General features: G+C 45.1%; 2 protein-coding genes across 2 annotated transcripts; one reads left to right on the forward strand and one right to left on the reverse strand.

Moving 5' to 3' along the window:
* Positions 1 to 850: 850 nt before the first annotated feature.
* Positions 851 to 5,333, reverse strand: LOC127312342 (replication protein A 32 kDa subunit C). The gene is made up of 10 exons (XM_051342879.2): positions 5,170 to 5,333; positions 4,932 to 5,057; positions 4,726 to 4,823; positions 4,592 to 4,633; positions 4,416 to 4,493; positions 3,237 to 3,315; positions 2,826 to 3,140; positions 2,472 to 2,554; positions 1,277 to 1,345; positions 851 to 1,209 (listed from the first exon to the last, which is right to left on the reverse strand). Exons 1-10 carry the CDS (start codon positions 5,284 to 5,286, stop codon positions 1,125 to 1,127), a joined length of 1,092 nt encoding a protein of 363 aa, XP_051198839.1. The 5' UTR covers positions 5,287 to 5,333; the 3' UTR covers positions 851 to 1,124.
* A 210-nt stretch (positions 5,334 to 5,543) lies between these two features.
* LOC139833055 (uncharacterized) lies at positions 5,544 to 7,432 on the forward strand. The gene is made up of 2 exons (XM_071823177.1): positions 5,544 to 5,674; positions 6,876 to 7,432. Exon 2 carries the CDS (start codon positions 6,896 to 6,898, stop codon positions 7,208 to 7,210), a length of 315 nt encoding a protein of 104 aa, XP_071679278.1. The 5' UTR covers positions 5,544 to 5,674; positions 6,876 to 6,895; the 3' UTR covers positions 7,211 to 7,432.
* The last annotated feature ends 12,695 nt before the right edge of the window (positions 7,433 to 20,127 follow it).

Genomic DNA, 20,127 nt, shown 5'->3' on the forward strand with positions numbered 1-20,127 from the left:
TTGTCTTTATCTATCAACACAAATTATAGATAAGGAATGCTAACTTTAGGGTGATTTTGAGACACTAACATGTGGACCCAACATATGACAGCCCACACATCAGTGACTCGAAGTCACCCGACACTGGGGTAGCTAAAGTCAGACATAGCAGAGCGTAACTGAAAGGCAATTTGACTTGTCTCTAGGCATTATCTATATTCAATTTATCAAAGACTACTAGTATATGTCATCTTCTGAACAAATATAATACACAAGGTTTTAGGATAACCTGTAGAGGGCGGCGACACTAATCCATGTTAACAAACTAGTGTTAGTTAGATAATAGGATTAAAAATGCTTAGCACGGTAGCCTTTGGATAGCACGTGTACGTTTATGATCAGTAGAGAGCATTGGAGAAACTCACTTCTGGTAAGCATACTGAAGAAGCTCACCTACACAATTATTGCTCAAAGCAGACAAGAATTCTTTTGAGAAGACAACCTAAAAGACGATAAGCTAAACTAGAAGAAAATTCATGGCACACACGATCCTAATCCGTAAAACCAGTAGAAGTGGTTGACCTGACAAATTGATGTGTGAATGGTCAAACCAAACCCCCATTTTCGTCCCTACTGTTTCTTATTCCCAGTGGGGCGATGAATTGGACAATACAGAAACATAACATTTGAGAAGCAAGTTCAACTACAAACACACCAGACAGAACAACAGTGTAAATACATGACCCACGCTGGGGAAAGCAGCAGAGTAATAAAACAGAAGAATAAGAACCCATAAGCACGGAAAATTGACCCGCATACAATTTAGAAAGTAGTGTGACATAAAACAAGCATATATATATACACATGAAGGTAAGCAGAAGCAAACATGAAAAGATAGCATTGTATACCCCAGCAAACAGTAACCTAACTATGCAGCAATAAGCAGATCAACCCACCTGTAGCTTTCTAGTGTAAAACAGGTGGTACTGGTATCACCTACCCAATTGTAAAAACGAAAGGCCGAGCCAACCATTGACCATTTGCACTAGTGCATACTTACATCGCGTGCCATGAACATGGTTTAGTATCCGTTACCAAACTAAATATCACATTTGCTAGAATATCGCCGAAGATTACTGCATTGATCAACCGTTACACACACACTTGACATGAAAGTCGTCAATGGTCCAACAGACAAAGCCTGAATCAGCGAGTAAGTTGATAACCGCCCTGCAGTAAAAGACCAGTGTCAGAAACTTGCATGTTATGGGGAGAAAGAGTAAGATAGAGGTGGTACATGATATTTGTTCTTGGTGCTCCAGTTCTTCCAGCCAATTCATCAATGTGTATGCCATTTTCAAGGGATCTGCGGAAAGCAATAGTCAGTCCAAATCTCCTAAAATAAGTATTCTTCAATTCAACAGAAATGAAGCAACTTTAACCCCCCCCTTTGCAACAATTAGAAAACAGAAGAAAGAATGCAAAAACGGCAAGAGTAAGTACTAGAAGTGCTTAAAGAGATACTAGCAGAGTTGCATACTTCACCATCTTAGTTGTTGAAAAATGCTTCAAGTTATTTGTTACTAAAAAATGAACAAACATATCAAATAGCAGAGCCACTGAAGAAACATGAGCTCATGTTTTTTAGGCAAGACACTTGATGCATACTACATCGCAGTAGGGGTGCCCAATGCTGCAGTGGAAAATTAGTGAATTTCATTGCCAAAAGATATTGGTGAATTCTTTGCCCAAATGCTCCAAGCCACAAAATTCCTGACGAAGTACAAGACCATGGCTTCCAAGAATAGGACTTGAGATACAGCTCGACCGTTCCCTTGAATTATTTTATACAAACACTTCAAACAAAGGGATCATGCAAGAAGTAGATATATTGTGCAGCTCCATAATCTGGCTACAACTTCACAGTACATGGTAAACTTTTTGACAGGAACATGATAAATATTAATATATGATAACATGAAATTGATTGGGTTGTACAGAAACCCAAATGCAGTAAAGCACTCATTGTTTTTTCTACGTATGATTAGGAGTTTACAGCCACTCCACGATATCTCTGTTATCAATAACATTTGAGTTACTAGACCATATATAGAAGCATTAGTAGCACAACTTTGCATCGGTTTAGCAGAACAATCGAGTTTTTTTAAACTCAAGCAAAAGCAGCACAGCACTACAATCCAACTAAACCCATCCGACTTAAAGATGCAATGAAATGAAAACCAGCTTTTCTGGATCATTCCACATTACCATGAAAAAGTCAATTTCAAATACCAGGACCTTAAATAGAAAATAAATTGGCAATGTGAGCATGTGAGAAAGGAAAGGCTGGAATCAACATGTAATGTTTTATCAGGATTAAGATGTGGAAAATTTGAACATACATACACCTAACTAAGGAAATCATAAAACAGAAGCTAAGTTTCATAAAGATCTTCATCCTTTTACAACTTCTAGCGAGAAATTAAACTTACATGATATCAGGTGCTTGCAAAACTTTCAAAACCTTACTTTGCAGGTCATGCTGCTGTCCACCAGTGCCTGAGTAAGCTGAAGACTGTGCCAAGGAAAAAGGATCCCAAGATCAGTTAATAGGCTTACAGACAAGGGCATGGATATAGGCTGGTGGATAAAACTGAAGGCACTAAGGAAAGAGATTACAGAAGAAACAAGGTAATTTATTATATCAGTTCCATGAAGCTAGAGATCATAATCAGCAGTTCAACATGGAAAAAATCAAATATACTGACAAAATAAGAGACTTGTACTTTTACTATTTTCTTTTATCAAGGAAACCATAAAACAGAAGTTATCATAAAATTCCATACTTGGTTTACTTGAGGAGCAAACTGATGAATTTGATGGTCTCTCACTCCACCAGAAAAAGGCCCATATGTAGATCTATTTGTTTGAACCGTGGGGTGGAACTGTCCTTGATTTACTTGAGGGGCAAAATGAACTTGATGTTCTCTCACACCACCAGTAAAGGGAGCATAAGTAGATGCATTTGTTCGAGCTGCAGGCGGGAGTTGCCCTTGGTTTACTTGAGGAGCGAAATGGACTTGGTGTTCTGTCACTCCACCAGTATAAGGCACCTGAGTATAGGCGTTTGTTTGAACTGCTGGAGGGAATGTCTCTTGCATCTTTAAAATGGAAAGGAAATTATCATGAATGGTTTCTCTCATTATGAAATTATAAGTAGAGTGCTGTCATAAAATAGAGATATTTGCTCTCTGCACCTTCGGCCGAGTATTTTCGATGTGCACATGAATGCATTCGATGAAATGCAGCACCACTTCATTGAAATTGGTAATTGGACTGGAAACAGATAAAGCTTAAGAGAATTAGAGTCAGACAAAAGTAAGTACTGTCAGTAAGTAATAACTGGTGCAAGCATATGATCTTCCAGAGCAGGTAACAAGGCATAATTTCCTTATATACTATGTAAACTAAAACTACAATCATGAGCTGTCCACAGAACAGTTTACTTCATGGGGTATTAAAACTAGAAAGTGGAATTACATGACAGTCAGCAAAGCAAGTATCGAGTCTCGACTAGTTCAGTTTCGAACTTGTGTGATATGATCTTAGTTCAGATTGCGGCACACCTGGATTTCAGAAAGATAATCATAGAGGAAGAAACTGCTGGATAAGTAATAATGACACCGTTAATAATAGTACGCATCATTCAGTACATGACACGACCAGTGAACTTAGTGCTTCGGATTCAAATTTCATGAGAATGTCAAGTGGAAGAACTGCTGGATACATAATAAGGACACCGTTCATAATATTAGACATCATTCAGAACACGACTCAACCAGTGAACCTTAGTATCGAGATCACATTCCACGAGCATGTTAAATGAATGGGGCCAAATCACTGTTGAAATTAAGACTACCAAAGACTAATGTTCAACAAAGGTAGAATTAGATTATTATCCACAAACAATCAATATTTAGTTACTTAACAATGATACTTTCCAACTATCTAATCCATGAAGCTATGTACAGCACGGCTAGTTCGAACATACTTGATACAGATATAGTTATTCTGAGAGTTAAAAATCTTGAAGCCAAGTTTTAAGAAAGAGTAAGATGTCCCATATAACATAGAAACCTTCATCTCTAGCATCTCTCACATTTCACCTCAAATGTTGCTTAATTGGCACTCACTACACCCACAGCTAAAATAATAGTAGAAAATAGATTATTCGCAAAAACGTCCGCAGGAACAGCATTCAAGTATTATCCACAAATAAAACTTTGGAATGTACAGTCTCTAATCTTAAAACAAAAACACAGCTAGTTTGGTGGAGGATAAAATAACAAAGACAGGCAGAGCACAGTATCTGTATGAGTATTAGCAAATAAACGAGCACCACCCAGGTTAATGCCAAACGAATTCCGATTCCTTACCGGATAGATCGAGCAAAGCCCTGCTGATTAGCTTGAAACCCCGTGATGTCCACATGAACCCTGACGTACACTCCAGCCCTTCAGAAACAGAAGTCAGATAAACAATACTAGAACATCTCCAGCACTTCTAACCAGCTAAAATTAAACACGTATCAGAGCATATGCACGTCACATACTTGACGTAAGCGGCGTCGCGAGCATCTGCGTCGTCGGCGATCCTACAATACCAGGAAATGGTCAGACAGACTGCATCACATCAGCGCCGAATCTAGTTCAAATTAACACGGAGATATGAGAAATCGCAGCTCACCACCGCACGAGCGGGATCTTCCCAGTGCCGTCGTCGAGCGTGAACGACACGTCGGTCTCCCCGCTCACCACGGTCTCCACCTTCCCCAAAACCCTAACCTACACGCACGGGTTCGGGGATTTCCAGACGAACACAGAAATTAATTAGGCGAACCGGAGCAGGTATAAGGGCGAGAGATGTTGTTCCGAGGCACGAGGAGGGCTTACGTTGCTGGTCTTGACGCCGTCGATGGAGAAGGCGGGGTCGCCGCCGGCGTCGGCGGCGGCGAGGGAGCGCGCGATGTGGCGCACCGTGGCCGGGACGCAGCCGGAGTAGCGGGGGTTGCCGCGCGGCTGCGGAGGACACGGAGAGGGCGGAGTTAGCGTCCGGGGGAGTGCGGAGACGGCGCGCTCGCGCGCGGTAGGGTTAGTGCTGCGAGAGGAGGAGGAGGGTCACGGGAGGGACCTTGGAGGGGGAAGGGGTGGCCGCGGCGTAGTCGTGCGCGGCGGCGGCGGCGGGCCCCGGTCGCTGCGACGGCATGAACGCCGCGCCGGAGAAGTAGGACGCCGCGGCGGCGGCCATGGCGCTGGGGCTGGGAGCGGCTTCGGAGGAGGAACGGAATGGGAATGGATCGCGGTTGTTTGAGCGGGAGAAATAAAAAAAATTGGAATCCCGTTCCGTTGGCGAAGCCGAAATGCCACGTGGTCGGAGTTTCTACAGCTGTCAAAAACCGGTGGGGCCCGCGTGTCAGGATCGGTTTGGATTTGGACTTGGTCCGAGCCTCCAACTCCAAGGATAGAAAAGAGCGAGGAGCGTGAACGCTTTCGCGGAAATATCAAACGACTCACCCGCCGCCGCCGTGGTTCGAGTCAAGTCAACCGAGAGCGCATCCGGCGGACAGAGCAGTGCACCGGCCACCGGGGTTCGCGCCGTCGACGGCTCTCGGCGAATCCTCGCGGCCGTCTGCTCGGTACCGTCACTCTCCCTGCCTCCCCTCCATCTCCCATCCATGGATCCGGGACTCCTGTGTGTCGCGTTCGATTCCGCGCTTGAGCCCAAGAAACCGAACGGGGTTCGCGTTCTGGTTCTCGATCTAGTCTCGAGACGCGTTTATTGGTCAGATTTTGTGGCTGGAATGTCTAGGCCTTCTGGTAGAATCCCTGTAACCACCAGATTCCTGTAACCACCAGATTTTGAGGTTGCACAGCAATTGGTAGTTTCACTTCCTTTTTTGTGAAAGGAAAGTGCATCCTTTGGATTTGCCTATTTGTGGGATGCTGAGTTTATGGGGGCATGCTAGCACATCTGGTCTCACCCGGAATAGGAAGATGTAATCTTCCATGGGCTCGCAGAATGCAGTCCCTCCAGGTGCAGAAAAGAGTTAATGCAGAGTTCATGTTCTGATACACTAGAGGACACTGAAACCCGATGTTGATTTGAAACGTTGTTAAAGTGTGTGTGTGGGCGACCGTAGAAATGAGGCACCTGCCGAGGTTGCACCTCGAAGGCTGGTAGGTGAGCTCACCAGCGTACCCCATGTGTAGATTTTAAATTATCTGCAAACCCCATGTCGGATAAATATCCATTTGCTGCTTCTTTTGAACAGTTTTAACATAGTTTGTCGTAAGTGATAACTGTGGGAGCTATCAAGTACCATTGTTTTGTCATCTCAGATCCCATGTAAAGAGGTCCAAGTGACCAAGATGAACGTATTCTAGGGACAGTTGTGTCATGCGGAAATCCTTTAGGAAAATAGCTTTGACCAAATTTAGTAACACAACATATATATACTGAAAATGGAGAAAATGACCTTAGGTAAGTCATGTAATGCTGAATCCCTGGCATTATTTATGACGTAGGAGGTTAAATTAAAAAAACACTTGCAATTGGCCTACTAATTATTAAGGGAGGGTTAACTTTGATGAAATTCAATTATAGTGTGCTACTACTGGAACTGCCTATTGCTTTCCTCAAGCTATCCCAGGGTTCTGCATACTAACATTCATTTCACATTTCTGATAAATTGGATGTTTGTATTGCCCTTGTGCACATGAAAAAATAAACTCTGCAGTCGTTCCTGTCATTTATATTCAGAAACAAGGTATATGACCAGTTTGTTGTGTATCCATAAATAACTATAAATTAATCCACTATGGTTTAACATTTTCCAGGTAGGAAAGTAGGTTCTGAAATGGGCCATGCCCCTAGGAGGTTGGTTTCTGCCCTCTATGCAAAGCCACCGTGGGTGCCTGTTGAAGTGAGAATCGGTCACAAATGGAGACGAGCTAATGTCTTAAGGCAAGCTGATAACAGGGGACTCTGTCTTGTGAGTCTCAGAGGGCCGGCGCCCGAATCTGACCCTATGCTGGTACCGTTATCGACGATCCGGATACCAACTAACCTCTGTGTTGCCAGGAAAACACTAGACACTCGCCCTAATTTCCGAGTGAAGAAGCCCAGAGAGGCCACTGACGCTGTTGAAGGTGGTAGTAATGCTACTGATTGATCACTGTGTGACAACTTATGCTTGATTTGTACTCCCTTTGTTCCATGATTCTTGTCGTGATTGTAGTTCAAACTTAAACTAAGACCACAACAAGAATTATGGAATGGAGGGGATAAATCTGAAAACATAAGTTGTGGTAGCAAACAGCTCGTTTTCTTCTTCATGTAATAGATGTTGTGAAGTGTGATTCTGTGACGAATAAAATTTCTGGAACTGTTGCAATGTGGACTTGTTTCATTGTTGTAGAATCAGAGATTCCACGCGTCTTGCTAACGATCTTATCTATCGTACTCCATCGCAATGGGCATAGCTCAAAGGTTGAGATTTGGAACAGCTATACGGCTGCCCAGTCCCCAGCGCAGCACTTCTCGGTGTTGTTAATCTCGGTATGGCTAACGTCACCAGTTGTGCCCTATCCTTAGCAAATCGGATGTGATACGATTCGAACGAATGGGAGGAGGCTCATCGGAGAAAAAGATTACTCAAGTGCGCGATCTCGGTCGGAGAGTCTATACTATACTGGTGTATAATGCTCGCCAGTTGGTGAACTCAAGTACCTGTCACACACGGTCGTGGAGCTTGAGAAGAATTGAGGAGTGGCCATTAAAATTCTAAACCAAAGCTGGGAGGGCCGGTTCACAATACTAGGCCCTGTGTAGACTGAAATAGTGATCATACGTATGGTTAGAGCATCCCCACTCGTTGGCGCTCCCCACACCCAAATCCGGCGAAATTTTCGTCCGGATTGGACGAAAATTTGGCCTGGGGAGCGCCGAAGTTCCAGCCGTCCCCCCGGCAGGAAACCCCCAACCTCGACCATTTGACATATTTCAAACAAATTCGACATAAAATTTAACTAGTTCGGCGAGCAAGAGTCCGAAAATTGCTGAAACAAATTCGGCGATAATTAGTACAATGTTTAACAAATGTTGAATTGAAACAAATTATGACAGACTAGTTGGCGTCGACGTTGGCGTTGCCTCGGAGCGTCCATATGTGCTCCACCAAATTATCTTGCAGCTGTTGATGCATTGTAGAGTCTCGAATCTCCTGGCGCATAGCAATGAAGGCGGCCCATGATGGAGGCACCTGGTGATTAGGCTGTGCAAGAGGACCCTCTCTCTCATATGGTGCTTGCTGCTCTGCCAGAGGAACCGGATATTTTTGCTCATTTTCAATAATCATATTGTGTAAGCACACACAACAATTCATCACCTCCCACATCTGATCTTTGGACCAAGTCATAGCGGGAAACCGGACGACAGCAAATCTCTGCTAGAGGACACCAAATGCACGCTCGACGTCTTTTCGGCAAGCTTCTTGTTTCTTGACAAACTCGCAAAGTTTGGGGGTGCTAGGTTTGGAGATAGTCTTCACAAATGTTGACCACTTTGGATAGATAACGTCTGCAAGGTAGTATCCTTTGTTGTAGTGCCGACCATTGATCACATAGTTCACCGGGGGAGCATGACCCTCAACAAGCTTGGAAAAGATCGGGGAGCAGTTTAGGACGTTGATGTCATTGTTGGATACAGGCATACCAAAGAAAGAGTGCCAAATCCAGAGATCATGGGTAGCCACTGATTCAAGTATCACAGTGCAGCCGTTTTTGTGACCCTTGTACATTCCCTGCCACGCAAACGGACAGTTCTTCCATTTCCAATGCATGCAGTCAATGCTTCCAAGCATCCCTGGAAAACCCCTAGCTTCATTTGTTGCAAGGATCCTCTGAGTGTCTTCGACAGTGGGTGATCTCAAGTAAAAGTCCCCGAACACTGCTATGACGGCCCTGCAGAACCGGTAGAAACAATCAAGGGCGGTGGACTCCGCCATCCGAAGATAGTCATCTGCACCATCACCGGGAGCTCCATAAGCCAGCATCCTCATAGCCACTGTGCACTTCTGCAGTGACGAAAATCCAACCAAGCCAGTGCAATCCGCTTTGCATCTGAAGTAGGGGTCGAAGTCTCGGATGGCATACACAACTTGCAGAAATAGCTTTCTGCTCATCCTGAAACGACGCCTGAAAACTGTCTCACCGTGCAATGGATTGTCGGCGAAGTAGTCGGCGTACAACATGCAGTAGCCCTCCATTCGCTGTCTCGGCTTGCACTTCAGGCGACCTGGTGTCGACCCACCACGTCGACCAGTTGCCACTCCGGCGTACAGGCTTGATAAGCAACCGAGGATCAGCATGTGCTCCTCGTCTTGGGCGGCGGCTGGCATCTCTTCTCGCATAAGCTCGATGAACATCTGCTCCTTCTCTTTGTCCAAGTCCATGGCCGGCGAGGCAAATGGACGAACACCTGACGGGCGTGGTCGAGGCAACCCGAGCCGCAAACAACGAGGAGTAGGCCGTCGTCGGAAAACAGGCCGGCGGAGGAGCAGCCAGATAGGCCGTCGTTGAAAGACGGCGGAATATAGGCAGGTGGGGGAGGAGGGGTGATACGTCCAATTTGCATCACTATTTTATATCATAATTTGCTGTTATTCATTGATATATTTCATATTGGGACACAATACTTATGTTATTTCATCTATTTTGCATGTTTCATCATTATTGGAGGATCAAGCACCGGAGCCGTGATTCTCGCTGGAAAAAGCACCGTCAGAACGCAATATTTCGGAAGATCAACTGTGGAAGGAAATTATACCAAAAATCCTATTTTTCAAGATGACGAAGGAAGCCAGAAGGAGGAGCTGAGAAGGCCCAAGGTGGGGCCAGACCACAGGCCGGCACGGCCCATGGCCTGGCCGCGCCACCTTGTGGTGTGGGGGCCCCACAGCCCCTTTCGCCTCCTTTTCTTCGCGAAACCCTTCGTCCCGAAGACCTAAGCCACAGAGGATACCTCGCGAAGAGTTACAGCCGCCTCTGCGGGGCGGAGAACACCAGAGAGAAAAGAGCTCTCCGGCGGGCAGGAATCCACCGGGGAAATTCCCTCCGGGAGGGGGAAATCGACGCCATCGTCACCGTCATCGAGTTGGACATCATCTCCATCACCATCATCATCATCTCCACCATCATCACCGCCGTCTTCACCGCTGGACACCGTCACCGCCGTAGCAATTTGGGTTTGATCTTGATTGTTTGATAGGGGAAACTCTCCCGGTATCGATTTCTACTTGTTGTTGATGCTATTGAGTGAAACCATTGAACCAAGGTTTATGTTCAGATTGTTATTCATCATCATATCACCTCTGATCATGTTCCATATGATGTCTCGTGAGTAGTTCGTTTAGTTCTTGAGGACATGGGTGAAGTCTAAATGTTAGTAGTGAACTATGGTTGAGTAATATTCAATGTTATGATATTTAAGTTGTGGTGTTATTCTTCTAGTGGTGTCATGTGAACGTCGACTACATGACACTTCACCTTTATGGGCCTAGGGGAATGCATCTTGTACTCGTTTGCCGATTGCGGGGTTGCCGGAGTGACAGAAACCTAAACCCCCGTTGGTATATCGATGCAGGAGGGATAGCAGGATCTCAGAGTTTAAGGCTGTGGTTAGATTTATTCTTAATTACTTTCTTGTAGTTGCGGATGCTTGCAAGGGGTATAATCACAAGTATGTATTAGTCCTAGGAAGGGCGGTACATTAGCATAGGTTCACCCACACAACACTTATCATAACAATGAAGATTATTTAGCCGTATGTAGCGAAAGCACTAGACTAAAATCCCGTGTGTCCTCGAGAACGTTTGGTCATTATAAGTAAACAACCCGGCTTGTCCTTTGTGCTAAAAAGGATTGGGCCACTCGCTGCAATTGTTACTCTCGCACTTTACTTACTCGTACTTTATTCAACTGTTACATCAAAACCCCCTGAATACTTGTCTGTGAGCATTTACAGGTAATCCTTCATCGAAACTGCTTGTCAACACCTTCTGCTCCTCGTTGGGATCGAGATTCTTACTTATCGAAAATACTACGATACACCCCCTATACTTGTGGGTCATCAAGACTATTTTCTGGCGCCGTTGCCGGGGAGTGAAGCGCTATTGGTAAGTGGAATTGGTAAGGAAAACCTTTACTGTTTGTGCTGATTTTATTTCTCACTCGCCGCTATAAGTCATTATGGAGAGATCTTCTCTTCAATTTCTATTTGGGAAATCTACTACTACTGCAACGGTAGTGGATGAGGCGCCAGGTGAGGAAGTGATACCATATAAAATACCTATGAAAATTATTGAACGTGTTATGGATAACCGCTATGAAGGGGATGGAACTGTTGAAAGAACATTTCCCGCCCTTTTGGGTTTTGTGTGTTTGACGTCAACACTATGTATATTTTTATGTGTGTTGATGTAGACAGGTACAAGCCATCAAAAATTATGTTGGATCGGTGTATTGGTTTAGCTGTTCTGAAGTTCTGCAGGTTTTCTGTATCTGGCGGAAGTTCCGGCCTAATCTGGCGGAAGTTCCGGCCTGTCATTTTCAGCAGAAGCTTCTCAGCGCAGTCTGTGCTCAGTTTTCTCTTCAGGACCGGAAGTTCCGGTGGAGTTGGCCGGAAGTTCCGGCCAGCGGAACTTCCGCCCAACTTCCGGGCAAGTTCCGGAATTCCGAGTTTGCGGCTCTGTAATGTCCAGTAAGGTTTTCGCAAGTTTCCGGAACTTGGCCGGAACTTCCGGCCACCGGAAGTTCCGCCCAAGTTCCGCCCCTTCTTTTGCTTTGCAGGTATTTTATGAAGGGCGGAAGTTCCGGTCCGAGTGGGCGGTACTTCCGGTGGAAGCCGGAACTTCCGGCCATCCTGGCCGGAACTTCCGGTGTAAGTGGAATTCGTCCCCAACGGTCAGATCTGAAAGCTCCACCCATATAAATAGCTTTCTCCTCCAAAGGGACAAGTTGCTCAATCATTGCAAGAAAAATCTGCCAAGCTTCATCACCATTAGAGCCACCTCAAGAACACAAGATTTGCAAGATCTCCTTCCTCCCCCAACCAAAGCTCTTGATCTTTGGAGATTCGAAGGAGAAGACACCGATCTACATCCTCACCGAAGCGTTCTTCATTTCCCCCTCTCTTGTTTGAGGGATCTCATGCTAGTGTTCCTATTTGGTTCCCTAGTTGATTTGTGTTGATGTATTGTTGTTGATTGTTGTGTTGTAACAGATTTGGGAGCCTCCAATTAGGTTGTGGATGTGTGCCCCAAGAACCTTGTAAAGGCCCGGTTTCCGCCTCGAGGAAATCCCTTAGTGGAAGTGGGCTAGGCCTTCGTGGCGTTGCTCACCGGAGATCTGAGTGAAGCCTTCGTGGCTGTTGGTTTGGCTTTCGTAGCAACCACACTCCTCCAAACGTAGACGTACCTTCTTGCAAAGGAAGGGAACTACGGGAATCATCTCCGTGTCATCGCGTGCTCCACTCTCGGTTACCTCTATCCTATTCTATCTCTATATCTTGCTTAGTTGTTAGCCTTGTCATATAGGTAAATTCACTTAGTTGCATATCTAGAGAATTTACCTTTTGTGTCAAGCCTAAATTGAAAAAGAACTAAAAATTGGTTAGCACCTATTCACCCCCCCCCCCCTCGAGGTGCGGCATACGATCCTTTCAATTGGTATCAGAGCCTCGGCTCTTATTTCGGGCTTAACCGCCTAAGAGTATGCCGGACGAGGAGTCCTCGGAAGGGGCCGCCAAGATGGTCTCCGTGGAAGACTTCAATTCGTTGAAGTCCTCCATGGAAGCCCAAATGGAAAGCATGAAAAAGATGATTGCCGAGCTTTTGGCTCCGGCCCTTCCCAAGGCTCCTAGTGTAGAGGTAAAAGACACGGGTGCGTTAGATGAGGGAGAGGCTTCGGACTTACCCTCATCTACCAAACCCGTGGAAGGTGATAACTTAAACACTATCAAATCCCCCATTGCATCTCCCAAGGGAACTAGTGAAAGTGAGAGCTACAATCGAGTACCTCCACCTTTCCAATCACCCGATATACCGGTTCCCCATCCCCATTTGAACATTCGGGGCGACCCACCTAAGTTTTCTATTGAAAATTTCGATACTTGGCGATTTGAGTTCCGCTCTCATGTTTGTAGTGCCTCCAATGAATTATGGAGAATCATCATGGAGGGCTTCAAGCCATACAACCCCGACAAGTTGACTAGAAGAGAAGCGGTTGATAGTCAACTCAACAACACCGCCTTGCACATGATTCAAACTAGTGTGGGGACAAAGGAATTGCATCGTGTCCGGAACTACACCACCGCCAAGGAAGCTTGGGATGGTTTGACCGCTAGTTGCATTGGAAGTGAGAGCACAAGGAGGAACAAGTATAATGCTCTCAAGAATAAAGCCGAAGGGTTCATGAGGCTACCGGATGAAGATCATGAAGACATGTATGGAAGACTTCTCACCGTTGCCGATGCCTTCCGGCTTATTGGTGCCACCCACATCAATGATTCTTGGATCAAGGAGAAGTATATTGAATGCATGATGCCATTTGTACCCATTGATGTCAAGACTCTTGTGGGAAGGGAATGCTATTCCTCTCTCACCTCTCAACAAGTCGTGCACGAGTTGCAAGCTCTCAAGGTGCTTGAGGAAACCTCTCATGATTCTCGCAATCGTGCTCTTGGGATGGCAAAAGGTTCCAACCTTGCCTTGGTGGTCAACTCTGTTGAAGAAGTGATTCCTCAAGAATCTTATAGGGCATCTTGGAGTATGACCTATCCGGAAGATTTGCAATGCCACTACCATGATCACATGGCCTTCCATGCAAAATCCTTTTGGGTTGATCCCTCCAAGGCCAAGGAAGACAACATCAAGAGGAACAACAAAAATGGGTTCACTAGCTTTGGTCCAAAGACAAGATCATGCTACAATTGTGATGACAAGCGCCACTTCATTGCCGAATGCCCCTATGAGAATAGAGAGCTTCATAATGGGAGGCTCATTCCCAAGGACAAGAGCAAAGACTCAAATGGCAAATATTCAAAGCCCCTCAACAAGAAGTTCTACAACAACAAGACCAAGAAGGGCAAGAGGCCCTCAAGAGTTGTGCTAGTAACAAGGGAAGAATATTCTTCCGATGAAGTTGAAAGTTCTAGTGGTGATGAAGATAAAGAAAGCTCAAAGGAATTGGCCGCCATCGTCACCACCAACACACCCTCTTCATCTCTCTTTGAATCTCCCAATGAGAACCCTCATATCAAGAATGCACATTGCTTCATGGCAAGGTCCTCCTTGGACACACCTATTGTGCTATCAACTCAAGAAGAGTATACCTCCGGAGATGATGATGTTGATGATGAAGAAGATTCAACCTCTAATGGATTGGTCGCTCTTGCCTCCCTCTCCACTAACTCTTCATCACCAAGTGAATCCCCCAATGAGGTCATTCATGTGGAGGAAGAAAGTTGCCTTATGGCTAAATCTTCCGAGGTATCATCTCCTAACCCCTCTATGCCTAGCATTGCTAATGATCTAGGGTTGACCCCGCTAGTCTAAAAGTGAAACAAGAGATGCTAGAGTTTGATGAGTTCATTAGTAACCTACAAGGTAACACTAAGAAGCATGTTTCTAGCCTCATGGTTCGTATAGCTCAACAAAATGATATGCTTGAGAAAAAGGGTCAAATAGAGAGAGAAGACTCTCTTGAAATCCATGCCCTTAAAAATGCTCTTGAGGAAAGTCAAGAAACTATAGCTTCTCTTGAGGAGAGGCTAGAAACTCTTGAAGAGCCTCAAGATAAAATTAACAAGCTCACTAAAGCTAGAGATCTTGCTAGAGCTAAGACTAAAGTGCTTATAAAGGAAAAGGCCAAATTTGGTGTTGATCATGAGAAACTTGTGAAGGATCTAGATGAACTAGACAAGGCTCACAAAGCCTTGAAGAGTGAATACACTCTCCTCTCCAAGTCTTATGAGCAACTTCAAATTAGGCTTGCTTCATATGACATACCTAGTACCTCTACTCCTTCATGTGATCATGCAAATATAATTGAGGAAAATGCTAGGTTGAAAGATGAACTTGCTAGGACCTCCTCTCCCCAAAGTAAACTTTCCTTGGATGATCTTTTGAGTAAGCAAAGGTCAAACAATGGGAAGGAGGGACTTGGTTTCAATGCCAAGGCTAAAAAGGCAAACAAGAAAAAGACCAAGCCCGCACATGAGAAAGCTAATGGTGAACCCCGAAAGGGCAACACCATTAATGATGATGGTGCGGGAATAGATAACCCTCACTATGTTCTCTTTAAAGATTATTATGGTGATGTTTATGCTAAATATGTTGGTCCATATGATGGTTATGTTGCTTGGTCTATTTGGGTTCCAAAGACCCTTGTTGCTAACAAAAGAGGACCCATTGAAAAATGGGTACCTAAATCCAAGAATTGATCTCATGTAGGACTATGCCGCCGGAGGTTCAAAATGGGTACTTGATAGTGGATGTACAAGTCATATGACCGGCGGCAAGAACCTCGTCAAGGAGTTGAGGCCTAACATAAATGATATCACCGTCTCCTTTGGCGATAATTCTACATCCGAGGTATTGGGTTTTGGCAAGGTTGTGGTTGCACACAACATTACTCTTGTGGATGTCATGCTTGTCAAAACCCTTGGTTACAATTTGCTTTCCGTTTCCGCCCTTGGCAAGATGGGTTTCGCCGTCTTTATTGATAATGATATTGTGGTCCTCTTGTGGAGCAAGACTCTAAAAGTCGCATTCGTTGGGTATCGCGAACACAACTTGTATGTGGTGGACTTTTCGGGGACCACCACGTCAAGTGCGATGTGCCTATTCGGAAAGGCGGACGTGGGTTGGTTGTGGCATCGCCGCCTAGCCCATGTCAACATGAGAACTTTGCAAAGTCTTCACAAGGGGAACCATATTGTGGGACTAATGGAAAATGTGTCTTTTGCCAAAGATCGTGTTTGTAGGGCTTGTGTTGAAGGCAAAATGCATGACTCTCCGCATCCAAGCAAGACCATCATCTCTTCCAAGAGGATCTTGGAGCTCCTTCATGTGGATCTCTTTGGTCCCGTTACTCATGCAAGTCTTGGTGCGAAGAAACATTGCTTGGTGATTGTCGATGACTACTCAAGATACACTTGGGTCTACTTTCTCAAGACGAAAGATGAGACTCAACAAATATTCATTGACTTTGCTACCGAGGTGCAACGCCAACACAACCTCCTCATTATGGCAATAAGAAGTGACAACGGCTCCGAGTTCAAGAACTACACACTCAATTATTTTCTTAGTGATGAGGGGATTCGTCATCAATATTCCGCTGCTTACACCCCTCAACAAAATGGTGTTGCGGAGAGGAAGAACCGGACTCTTATGGATATGGCAAGGTCTATGATGGCGGAGTATAAATCCCGCTATAACTTTTGGGCCGAAGCCATCTCCACCGCTTGTCACTCCTCCAACCGGCTCTATCTCCCCAAGGGCTTGAACAAGACTCCATATGAAATACTCACCGGAAACAAGCCTAATATCTCATACTTCAAGGTGTTCGGGTGTAAGTGTTTCTACAAAATCAAAGGGGTTCGTTTGTCTAAATTTGCTCCTAAAGCTTTGGAGGGTATATTTGTTGGTTACGGTGCCGAATCTCACACTTATAGAATCTTTGATGTATCCTCCGGGATTATCATTGAATCTTGTAGTGTGAAGTTCGAAGAAAATGATGGCTCCCAAGTGGGGCAAGTTGATGTTTGTGCAGGTGATGAAATACCTCAAGATGCCATAGTAAGAATGGGTGTGGGATTTTTCCGCCCCATTGAGGGACACGGTGTGGCGTCTCGGGAAGGACTATGCTCTACCACGGTGGAGCCCTCATCTTCTCAACATCAACAAACCCCATCAAGTGAAGCAAATGATGCACCAACCCAAGAACAAGAACAACACCCTCTCTCTAGTGTGCAAGATCAAGGACAAGATCAAGGTCATGATCAACCAAGAATTCATGATGGTTCCGACGAGTATCCATTTGATATTTGCTCCGCACCAAATGATGTCCAAGATCAAGCACATGATGTTGAGCACTCACAAGAAATTGTGGTTGCTCAAGTGGAAGGTCAAGACGGGGACCCAAATGATCAAGTTGATCAAGTGACACCTCCAAGGCCAAGAAGAACCAAGGAAGAGATCGAGGCCCGTCGTCTAGCAAGAAGAGAAAGGCAACTTGAGCGTCTTGAACACACACACGACAAGGTTCTTGGTGATGTAAGGGCAAAGGTTTCCACAAGAAGGCAATTGGCTAATTTTAGCAACCATCATGCTTATATCTCCTTAGTGGAACCCAAGAAAGTATTTGAAGCCCTTGAAGATTCGGATTGGTTGGAAGCTATGCACGAAGAACTCAACAACTTCAAGCGCAACAAAGTGTGGACTTTAGTAGAGAAGCCAAAGGGGTGCCGCAATGTTATTGGCACTAAATGGATATTCAAGAACAAGCAAGATGAGTTTGGAAATGTTGTGAGGAACAAGGCAAGATTGGTGGCTCAAGGGTTCTCTCAAGTTGAGGGAATTGACTTTGGAGAAACCTATGCTCCCGTGGCTCGTCTTGAGTCCATCCGTATCCTTCTTGCTTATGCATCGCATCATAACTTTAAGTTACAACAAATGGATGTGAAAAGTGCATTTCTTAATGGTCCTATTCATGAAGAGGTTTATGTTAAGCAACCCCCGGGGTTCGAGGATCTCAACTTCCCTAACCATGTCTACAAGCTCGATAAAGCTCTTTATGGTCTCAAACAAGCTCCTAGAGCTTGGTATGAGCACCTTAAGGAATTATTGGTAGACCGTGGGTTTGATGTTGGGCTAATCGATCCCACTCTTTTTACTAAGAGGGTCAATGGGGAGCTTTTCGTTTGCCAATTATATGTTGATGATATTATCTTTGGCTCTACTAACAAAGCTTTCAATGATGAATTCTCAAAGCTTATGACCGATAGGTTTGAGATGTCTATGATGGGAGAGATGAAGTTCTTCCTTGGTTTTGAGATCAAGCAATTGAGAGGAGGAACCTTCATCAACCAAGCAAAATATCTCCAAGACATGCTCAAGAGGTTCAAGATGACCGAGATGAAAGGTGTTGCCACTCCTATGGTTACCAAATGTCATCTTGCACTTGATCCCAATGGTAAAGAGGTGGATCAAAAGGTATATCGCTCCATGATTGGATCCTTGCTTTACCTTTGTGCATCTAGACCGGACATAGTGTTGAGTGTTGGTGTGTGTGCAAGGTATCAAGCTTCTCCTAAGGAGAGCCACATGATAGCTCTCAAGAGAATCTTTCGATATTTGGTTGATACCCCAAGATATGGTATTTGGTACCCCAAAGGCTCAAGTTTTATTCTCAATGGGTACACCGATGCGGATTGGGCGGGAGACAAGGATGATAGGAAATCAACCTCGGGGGCTTGCCAATTTCTTGGTAGGTCCTTGGTGTGTTGGTCATCTAAGAAGCAAAATTGTATATCTCTCTCCACCGCCGAAGCCGAATATGTTGCCGCCGCAAGTGGATGCACTCAATTGTTATGGATGAGGCAAACTTTAAAGGAATACAGTGTCATTTGTGACAAAGTGCCTCTATTATGTGACAATGAAAGTGCTATCAAGATTGCCTATAATCCGGTGCAACATTCAAGAACGAAGCATATTGAGATCCGGAATCACTTCATTAGGGATCATGTTGCCCGAGGTGATATTGAGCTTATCTATGTTCCTACCAAAGATCAACTTGCCGATATATTCACGAAGCCTCTTGATGAAGCAAGGTTCACTTATTTGAGGAATGAGTTAAATATCATCGATTCAAGGAGTATAGCTTGACCATCTTGCAAACACACCTTCGTCTCAAAACTTTATTTGGTTTAGATGTGGGCATGGAAATAGGGGGAGTGCGGTTTAAATTATTGAGCTATCCCTCCCCCCATAATGCCAACATTAAAGATTTCATTCTCGGTATATCATATGTTGATATGTGAGCTTAAATGATGAGTATTGGTTTGGACCCTAGATATATCTTCGCGGTGCCATACCATAACACTCATATATGGTGGCCTAGGCCACCACACTCTTCTTCGTGAAGAGTTGGAGTTGTTTGGATTTTCATTGGATTTTATTGACATCTCCTTGTTTATGGGAAATCACTCATTTTTGGCCTTCATTTGATTTATTTGCAAAAATGAGTGATCATGTACCATCTCACAGTTTGGCGTATCTGTCCTAAGCCTATCTCATCTAAGACATATCCTTCACCTTCTCCTAGTGCACCTCGTTCGTGTCAAAATCCTGTTTTTGGGCACAATTTCCTGTTCCACCGGAAGTTCCGGTCGTTTCGACCGGTACTTCCGGCCGGCATCCTTTTCGCCAGTTCAGCCTTTCGTGCCCTGCCTGGGTGGTTCCTGAGAGACCGGAAGTTCCGGCTCCAACGAGCGGAACTTCCGGCCTTAAGTGGCCACTATATAACAGGGCCGAACGGGTGAGCAGTTCCATCTTCCTCACTTTTCCCCTTTCCAAGATCTGTTTGGTGGTGCTCCTCCCCTGTGACGGCTGCTGCTCCTCCGGCCGGATCTCCCTCCTCCGGCGCTCCCCGCCGGATCGTCTCCATGGATCGGCATCCTCTCCCTCTTCTCCTCCATGGCTCCCCCCGGTTTGTGCCCTCTCCCTCTCTATGTGTGGGTAGACCTCACTAGATGAAATATAGGGCATACTCTAGGCAAAGCTATGGTAGAAATCCTCTAGATGCCTTTCCTCTACTAGATCGTGCTTAGGATGTCGTGGTAATGCGGGTCTCTTAGCCATTGCCTCAGATCTGGTGAGAAACTACCGCTATTTTCGAACAGCCGGAACTTCCGGCCCTTCACGCCGGAACTTCCGCCCGGGGCGGAACTTCCGCCGGTTCTCACCGGAACTTCCGGCCTGGCGACTTTTTCTGCTGTTACCCGATATCCTGTGCATGCTCTGGTGTTTGG

Source organism: Lolium perenne, chromosome 7 (genome assembly GCF_019359855.2).
Source record: "Lolium perenne isolate Kyuss_39 chromosome 7, Kyuss_2.0, whole genome shotgun sequence".
In the NCBI taxonomy this organism is placed as follows: Eukaryota; Viridiplantae; Streptophyta; class Magnoliopsida; order Poales; family Poaceae; genus Lolium; species Lolium perenne.